Source organism: Euprymna scolopes, chromosome 11 (assembly GCF_053919585.1).
Source record: "Euprymna scolopes isolate OS-2025 chromosome 11, ASM5391958v1, whole genome shotgun sequence".
Lineage (NCBI taxonomy): Eukaryota > Metazoa > Mollusca > Cephalopoda > Sepiida > Sepiolidae > Euprymna > Euprymna scolopes.
The window spans coordinates 145,674,519-145,684,688 of NC_136492.1; the positions used below are offsets into that span (position 1 = coordinate 145,674,519).

The window sequence follows — 10,170 nt, forward strand, 5'->3', positions numbered from 1 at the left end:
CTATAACTTTTGCCCAGTTTGAAAAAGTCTACTTATAATTTAATGCCATTTCTTTCTTTTTGATGAGGGAAAATCTTATGAGATTCCTTGCAGTTTCAGTTCCGGTTCACATAGTATTTTTTTTATGGTTTTGCTTTATGTTACAAATTTTCATGCGTTGTTTGGTTAGCGTTGTTTGTTTATGTGAATTGCTTCTTGCAGTTAAGGATTTTCTTGAAAATTGCACCAATTTCCTGTCATTGCCGTCTTAGTATTTCCGTTTGATTCCATTTTCTCGTAGTTTTTTCCAGATTTTTTAAAACTGTTCATGGTACTCTTACGATTATGTATCATATTGCCCTTCTTCATGTCCTATCATTTTTTTTTTATTTTCTGCCAAATTCCGTGTATTTTTTTAATTTTTCTATCTCCTAAATCTTTTTTCTGTTATATCCTGGGATGGCACAATTTACAATTTTGTTGTTATTTCTTTCTTATTAACTGTTATAGCGTCTAGTCTCCTTGCTTGGATGAGCTTATTTCTTTGACCTCCATGTCCAAGAGGATTTTGTGATTTTTGTTTTCTAGTATCCTCTTCGGTTTGTATTCATACTATTTTTCTGTATGTTCAATATATCGTTTGCATAGTTCCTAGTGTACTGCTTTCCCCAGGCAGTCATATCTGTTCTTGTATTTTTGTGGAGGCTTATTTGCTGCATTCACTTATTTATCATTTCCTAGTCTGTTAGTATCATCTTATAGGTGGTGCATTGAGTATAGTCATCAATGTTTTAGTTTTCTGGTCAAGGTGCCTAAGTTCTCCTTTCGAATGGTTCAGAATATCTTTCTAAGTGTTTAAACCTTTTACCTGATTCCTAATTTCGTTTTTAAGAGTTTTATTATTTTTCACGGGAATTCTTTCTCAATCTTCTCTTTATTTTTTAGATTTGATGTCTGCTTCCAGAACTCCCAATTATTGATGAGTATCATATTATCAAGCGCCCCAATCTCCTCTTTTTTTGGCACTTCGATGCACTCCACTGTTTCCAGTTTCTCCTTTTAGCAGTATACACCTTTCTATTCTAATTTCCATTTGAATATTCCGGTCATTTTTATCAGCTTTTCCTGTTCATTTTTGCCTTTTGAAAATAACATTAGTTCTTCCATATACATGAGGTGGTTTATTCTTTGTTCTGCATCTGCAAACTTGTATCCAGTCTCACATTTACTAAGTATGTAGTTGAGTGACATCATGGCTACGATAACCAGTAGTGACGATAGAGAGTCTCTTTGGAAGATGCCTCTCTGTATTCTTACTTCAGTCTGGTGTTGTTCTCGAACTGCCAGTTCCAATCTCCATACTCCCATTGCTTTCTTAATAATATTAACAATCTTGGATATTTTGTACATTGCTTGAAAGATTCTATTGTAAACTTTCTTGTAGTCAATACATGTTATCTATTTTCTGCTTTTTTAGGATCTTCTGTTTTCCCTTTTGTTGCCCGGGAAATAGTTTAGAATTGCCGTTAGTTAGTTTTTATTCTTCTGTAATTAGTTAAAATCCTTCCCTTTCCAGTGTCTTCCTTTCATCGTCCATTTAAGTATGTCCGTTTTGTGGATACATGTTCTCCGTTTTTGCGCTAACATTTCATGTAGGACCGTGACAATTTTTATAACCAGTATGCACGTATCCCTTCTTGGTTTGCTGTTTTCTAGTTCCCCATATTCCTTAGCGTTGTTGTAATTTTCATTATTTTCTGTTTTTGTTTCTTCTTCAATTGCATAAAGTTCCAGTTCATGTTTTTCAGTTATTTGATATTTCTTGTGGCTTTCCTTATATTTTGCCCCAGAAGTGTTTTGCTTCTATCCAGTTCATGTTTTTCAGTTATTTGATATTTCTTGTGGCTTTCCTTATATTTTGCCCCAGAAGTGTTTTGCTTCTATCCAGTTCATGTTTTTCAGTTATTTGATATTTCTTGTGGCTTTCCTTATATTTTGCCCCAGAAGTGTTTTTCTTCTATCCAGTTCTATCTCCATTTTATATTTTGATAAAAATGGCTATTATTGTTTTCAAAGGTTTTCTTTTCTTTGTTCTAATTTGTATCTGAATATTTTTTCTGCTCTCTTTTGTTTGAGCACTTTATGATTTTTATATTATTTCTTAGTTTTTCTTATTATCCCTTTTCGTCGTCTTCTTCTTCTTCTTCTTCTTCTTCTTATTATTATTATTATTACTCACAAAGAGTTTTCAAACAGACTATCATCAAAGATTTCGCCGAGTTAAGCTGTGTTATTCCCTGGAGTCTATGTGACAACAAGTCTCTCCAGATTTCCAATACTCTCCCACTCTTTCGATAATCGTTGAAAATTAATTTGTTTTATCCCAACAGCCATCTACTATTAGTTTCTCGTTGGCAGTAACAATTGGTCTTTACTAGATGATTAATGGTTCACAGATAAAATGAATTCCTTAAACAGTTTCGCATGACTTTTATGTTTTATTCCGAATATATTTTTGATTCTATAAAACGTTTTAAATTTATGGTTTAAACTTAAGGAGTCTTAAGAAGAAATCAAAATCAGGAAATCTCGTTTAATTGATATCTAATGACTACATATCAATGTAATGACTATATATCAATGTAATGACTATATATAAATATATTAACTCTATATCAATATAATGACTATATATCAATGTAATGACTATATATCAATATATTAACTATCCTAGTCCTAGTGACATATGGCCGAGTGGTCCTAGACGTTGTATCAAAGTTTACAGTTACCCAAAGGTGCTGAGTTCAATCCTGAACGAAGGCAGTGAAAAAGTAACATTGAAAAACAGAGAATCAGCAACTATGCCCCAAAGCCTAGCTGGAGTCCGAACACGGTACCCCCGTAATAATAATAAAGGGTTGGGTTCGAGACTCCTAACAAACCGTTCACCTGACGAAGGCCGGAGGGCAAAACGGCCGAAACGTTGTGACAATAACAACCAAGATGAGGAAGTCAGTCCGACAATCTCAATATATGAAAACAACTCATCTCAAAAATACAGACAATTACTATATTAACTATATATCAATGTAATGACTATATATCAATGTAATGACTATATATCAATATAATGACTATATATATATATATATATATAATGACTATATATCAATGTAATGACTATATATCAATATAATGACTATATATCAATGTAATGACTATATATCAATATAATGACTATATATTAATGTAATGACTATATATCAATATAATGACTATATATCAATGTAATGACTATATATCAATGTAATGACTATATATAAATATATTAACTATATATCAATGCAATGACTATATATCAATGTAATGACTATATATCAATATAATGACTATATATATATATAATGACTATATATCAATGTAATGACTATATATAAATATAATTACTAGGAGCATGACAACAGCATATTCTTTTCATTGTTTTGACTCTCGAATATATATCCCACACAGTTAGACACACTTAATCAACTGAGAACCACATCACTCTATATAAAAGCATATAAGATATTAACAGATACACACTTGAGAGTCAAAATAATAAAAAGAATATGCTGTTGTCCTAGCCCTAATAATGACTATGGATAAAAAAAAACAGTTATCCTCTCTTTCGTACTGACCTCTAGCAACGTTTTCAAAGTCCCATTAACAAAACTGATTTCAGAATTATTAAAATTCATAGTACGAATTAACAAAGAAAAAGTGACGTCATCACGTGACGCCATCACGTGATACACAAGCAAACGATTTTTTGTTCAGCTTCTGCAAGCGTCGTCTAATTTGTGAGGAAGAGAACTGGTTTTCAAATGGATCAATTCTCAAATAGATGAAAATTAATAAAATCAATATATTTCATAAAAGATCAAATATATTATTTATTTATATTTTGTTCTGTTTTATTTTTTATTAGAAATTTCCCAGGGGTATAAATTGGATGAATAATGGCGAATTGCATTTGTGTAAGACTATTTGAACACTGTTTAACATGCATCCTTGTATGTTTATGAAAAGTTGCGTCTGTCGGTCGATAGATCAGTTAGTTCCTATTTATAATGCCTCCCCATGGGACAGATTTAGACACCAGGGTCGTTTTTTAACGTGGAGAAAAGGAACGAAAATAAAAATTGTCTCAGTCGTGAAGGATTTCTCCTCCACTGGCAGAGAACAAGAAATTGAATTGCAGCACTTGAAGAACAGATACTACACTTTGAGGTATTTATTTGCTCCCCCACTGAGCAAATTAGGCACAAGGCCGATTTTTAATGTGAGGAGTGAAGGGGAAATGGGGACCAACTCCCCGGGGAGTAGGGGAGCTGGATAGTGACAATTGGTATGAAGGGTTGCCCCTACATTGACCAAGGTCTTATATGTGGGGTTGCCCCCTCATATGGTCTTTGCTTGCAGATACTACACTTCGATCCCGGCCCGAAGGCCAAGTACACTCAGTTAGTTGGTCTGTCAGTCAGTTGGTCTGATATATTTAAGTTTGAAAAAGACTGGCTGCAAATAGCATTGATCCACTATGATCAAGAGAGGATGATAATGGCTGTCTAAGGTTGCTTATGCTTTGGGAAAGATGAGTGGTCTCAGCAATGACAACAAGTGCAGGTACTACCACACAAAAGTAGAAAGTTTTAGGGTTCTGCTGGGGGACGAGTACTATACAATGCTACAATGCAACACAATCGACCGTAAATATCTTGACTAGACCATCTGTTAAAAATTAAATACCCAATGTAGCAGCAAGTCCTGGAAACCTATATCAGAAAAAAACAGTTGGAAATAAGTCATACACTATGACTATTCAATTAATACAGCTACATACCTAGAAATCGGAGCTATTATACCTGGCATAGTGATATGAGACGGGAAGAAGAAAGAAAAAACTTTAGTTAGTGCTCTGATGATGTGGGTTTACACAGAGCAGAGAGGAAAAAAATATCGAAATACCAAAGTCTTATGTACGACATGAAAAGAAACTGGAATCTTAGGAAGATCTTCATCATTCTAGTAATTATAGGAGCAACGTGGCTCATGAAAAAAAACACCCTTTTTAAAAACTATCTAGCAAATATATCCAGTAAACCAAGTGTAAGAGAGATACAAACAATTGCACAGGATGGTGAGAATCTTAAATAGATCTCTTGCTGGAAGCCATTGTACAGTCTCAAAAGACAATGGATAACACCTGTAATGGTAGCTGCAAATGTAATTATGTGAGGTAAGATTGGCACAATCCCCAACAACACCTCTCCTGAATAGACACTGCTTGAGTCTGGTGGCAAGGAGAGGTCCAGGAGAACTGGAAACAATGCCATGATAAGCGGAGAGCACACATAGCACCTGAAATTCACAAATGGTCACCAATTTTAGTACTGACCAGGCTCAATGTTGCTTAACAAAATACACCTGTAGAAGGTCGAAGGTTACATCGGCCGAAACGGCTCCTTGCCGATTGCTGAGTTCGACAGAAAGATTCCTGCGTTTGATTTAATACATCTGAAGAAGGTCGAAGGTTAACTGAAATCTACATCGCCTAGACTCAAGATAAGAACAGAAATCCGAATAATAAAAATATTTCTGTTGGTTTCTCATATTTTATTTTGAAATAGCATTTTTTGGATTTTCAGTTTTCAACATAAAATAGTACTTTTATTGCGTTTAGATTTAAAATAGTAATTTCTTTGCTCAACCCCGTTTAAGTTTGAAATAGAATATTCATCATTAAAATGCAGCATAAATTGACGCATGTTATTAAATAAATAACCCTATACATTAGTTGATATTTATATTTATGTTTAGCAGAACTTCGAAATAGAATTTGCATTAGGGTCTGTTGTAAACAGAGCCGCTAACACTGGTAGCAGCAGCAACCGCATGAAGAATATGCAAATGACCGAGCCAGTGTGCGAAGTTACGTCAAAACTGAGGAAGAGAAGGAAGAGAAAAAGAGCAATAAAATGTATAGATGTGGACGACAGAAAAAAAGACACATGTGGAAGGCAGAAAAAAGGACACATGTGGACGACAGAAAAAAGGACACATGTGGACAAGAGAAAAAAGGACACATGTGGACAACAGAAAAAAGGACACACGTGGACAACACAAAAAAGGACACATGTGGACAACAGAAAAAAGGACACATGTGGACGGAAGAAAAAAGGAACACACATGGACAATAAGGACGGAAAGAAACGTTTGTGACAGAGGATCAGAAAAAGCGTATGCTAGCATAAGATGAATTTGTGGCCCGTTGCGGCTAGAGACTTTTAAAGCCATGTCGAGATGGCAGGGTTTTGAAAACTATAAGGGAGATGTGATAAACTAAGAGACTTTTAAAATCTGTGGATTTTATTTTGGAGAACCTTAAATGGATTTTATTTTGGAGAACCTTAATCTGTGGATTTTATTTTGGAGAACCTTAAATGGATTTTATTTTGGAGAACCTTAAATGGATTTTATGTCGGAGAACCTTAAATGGATTTTATTTTGGAGAACCTTAAATGGATTTTATGTCGGAGAACCTTAAATGGATTTTATTTCAACTGAAAAAACTCAGTCGAATCCCGGTCATTTTGTTCCTTTGGGGCTGGTTTCTACAAGCAACGTGTGGGTCTGAGTTTACATGTAACTACTAAGTTGTATTATTTGGCGCCGGATGTTATGTCACTTGCATCGGATGGAGTTACCCCCTCCTTTGTTCAATGTTTAAAATGTAAACTCTCGGATATGAACGTAAATAAACGAGAGTCGGGCGATCGGCCATTTTGGGTTTCGATGATGATTTGTCTTGTCCTGTTCTTAATGATAAAAGCATAACAAAACCTGGTGTCAGAACAAGGAATTTACTCACGAATGTGAGCAAAATATGGGGAGGTACTAAATACGGAGCCTAAAAGACATTAAAAAATAAGAAGTGAAATTCCATAAGAACCCCCAGTATGAATAACCACGTAAGCCCACCAGAACCTTTCTGTTCGACCAACCCAAGTTATAGGGGAAAATGGATACAATGGTTGGACCATTACTGGACAGTATCCAGCCTTGATAAAAAACCAAGTCCTTGTCAGGTGGACACCGTAATATATTGTATGGGTGATAAAGCTGATGACATTTTCGCCACATTCAAACTTGCACCCAAGAAAGCCAAAATCTTCAATATAGTTGTAGTAAAGTTTAATGACCATTTCAAAGGCAATATGAATATAATTTACGAACGGGCCAGATTCAACCGAAGGTGTCAAGAAGAAGGTGAGTCCATTGATTCATCCATCACGAATCTCCACACACTAGCTAAAAACTGTAATTTTCGAGACCTGCATGAGGAATTAATTTGTGACAGAATTGTAGTTGGGTGCACAGATCCTAAACTATCACTAAGTTTGCAAATGATTCCAGATCTCACCTTGGACGGGGCTATCAGACACGCATGAGAGAGTGAGACAATAAAATCACAACAGCATCTCCTGCGCAGAATGCATCGTTGGTGAAGATCCATTTCACAGTAATATTGCAGCCCACTATGTTAGTGACAACAAAATTTGCAGACAAGGTCACGGTAAACATATGACAAGATCTGGACGAGAATTTCACTACAAGAGTCGACAAAAAAATGAGCGCACACAGCGGCATAGACTGGAGGCTGAGTGACACTGCTGTGGTAACAAAACCCAACATCAGAGACGTGCATGTCCCGCCATTTCAGTCACCTGCCACAATTGTGTTAGGATCGGCCACTATGCTTAGTGCTGCCACATGAGAAAGCTACATGAAATTAAACCTCAGATGACTGTGAAAGCGACCAGAGTGCATACCTTGGTGTCCTGACGATATCAGAGATCAGCATGAGTAAACCTTGGCGAACCGATATCGCCATCAATGGAGTGTCACTGAAATTCAAGCTAGACTCTGAGGCAGACGTGACCGCAATTCCAAAACACATCTACAAGTTAAGGAGAGACTTACCAGATCTCTTGGATACCCACAAAATCCTTTATGGTCCAAGACGTATTCCACTCAAAGTGACTGGAATGGTCACTGCAACTGTCTCGCATGAAGAGCTTTCAACAGAACAGCGGATATTTATTATCCCCAATCTTGAGGAGCCGCTGTTAGGAAGGCCAGCCATCAAAGTACTTAAACTCGTAACTGTCCACCCAAACTTGCATATCATCAGCAATCAAAAACGTCCATTCGACCCCAAAAAGAAATGCCAGACCTTTTCATAGGTCTAGGTACATTTGGGGAGGAATATACCATATTGTTACATCCAAATGCGAGTCCATACTCAGTATTCACACCACGACACGTACCACTACCCTTGATGGAGAAAACACAAGCAGAGCCCCAGAGAATGGAAAAGCTGGGGGTCATAAGCAAGATTGACACACCCACCGAATGGTGTTCCCCTATGGTGGTAGTACCAAAAGCAAACTGGACAATTAGGATATGTGTAGATCTCATAAAGCTCAATAAGTACGTAAAACGCGAACTCCACATGCTCCCACTGGTCGACCACCTTTTGGCCCAGTTAGAGGAAATAAAAATCATGAACAAATTGGATGCTAACAGCGGATATTGGCAGATTCTACTTTCATTAGAATCCCGTTCGCTGACGACCCTCATAACTCCATTTAGACGATACCAATTTGGTATTTTATCAGCGATTGAGATCTACGAGAGGCGTATGTTACAAGTACTAGAGACCGAAATTGGAGCCATATGCAAGATGACGTGTTAGTATATGGCAAAAAATCAACAAGAACATGATACCTGGCTGAGAAGCACACTACAAAAAAAATCAGGCTGCTGGCATTACACTCAATTCTGAAAAATGTGAAATATCCAAGTCATCAGTAAAATTTCTTGGACATATACTCAGTGCTGGCGGCCTGCAATCAGATCCAGAAAGGCTTATTGGTGTCTTCAAATTCCGAACACCACTGAACATGACGAGCCCCGCTGGTTCCTAGGGATGGTGAATCAATTAGGAAAATTCATCCCAAACATAGCAGACATGATTAAACCATTAAGGGATTTATTGAGTCAGAAATACGTGTTTGTTTAGGACAATGCACAACAGGATGCATTCAGCTCCATCAGGAAAGCATTGTGTTCAGCACATGTGCAATGCCTGTACAACCCATCAAATGAGACTGTGGTTTCCAGCAATGCTTCATCTAACGGGCTGGGAGTAGTATTATTACAACGACGGGATGACACAAGATTACACCCCATCGCCTATGCTTCACCAGCCATGTGAGAAACTGAAACTTGTTATGCCCAAATAGAAAAGGAGGCCCTAGCAATAATACGGGCCTGTGAACGCTCTTGAGACTATCTTATTGGACTACACTTCACAGTGGAGACAGATCACAAACCACCGGTGCCAGTACTAGGTAACAAGGACCTCAGTAAACTTCCAGCAACGATACAGAGGTTTTGACTACGTTTAATGAGGTATGGATACACAATTCGCTATGTTCCTGGTGAGGAACTACATACAGCTGATGCTCTGTCAAGAGGGGTATCCAGCAATGGACCTACCAAACAAGACAAGGACCTAGAAGAGTTAGCAATGGCATTCGTCCACACCATGATGGAATATTTACCTGCCACAGAAAAACGTCTGAAAGAGTTGGAGGAAGCCACTAAAACTGATGAAATCAGCAACTACATATTAAAATAAGAAACGGCTGGCCATCAAAGAACCATATTCCAGCATTGATTAAACCCTATTGGACCTACTACAGCAGCATCACATGTGAGAATGGACTATTGATGTATGGCATACGGATCATAATCCCATCATCGCCAAAATCCACTTGGTCATCAGGGAATTACCAGGTGCAGACAAAGAGCTCGCCAATCCATATGCTGGCCAGGACTGTCTGACCAAATCAAAAGGACTGTAGAAAATTGCCCAAGATGCACCGAGCTAAGACACCAATCGCCTGACCCCTCATGACAACTGAGCTTTTGACAAGACCATGGCACACTCTAACCTCTTATCTGTTTGAGTTGTAAGGCAGCAGCTATGTCATAGCTGTCGACTACCTCTCTCGATATGCAGAGATCGCAATGCTTACATCAATAACTTCCAGTGCAATAATAAAGAGCTTCAAGGCTATTTTT

The 10,170-nt window shown here is 37.2% G+C and overlaps 1 protein-coding gene across 1 annotated transcript; it reads left to right on the plus strand.

The window, feature by feature from the left end:
- Positions 1–6,977: 6,977 nt before the first annotated feature.
- On the plus strand, positions 6,978–7,469 carry LOC145288218 (uncharacterized). Its single transcript, XM_080136261.1, has one exon. It carries the CDS (start codon positions 6,978–6,980, stop codon positions 7,467–7,469), a length of 492 nt encoding a protein of 163 aa, XP_079992387.1.
- The last annotated feature ends 2,701 nt before the right edge of the window (positions 7,470–10,170 follow it).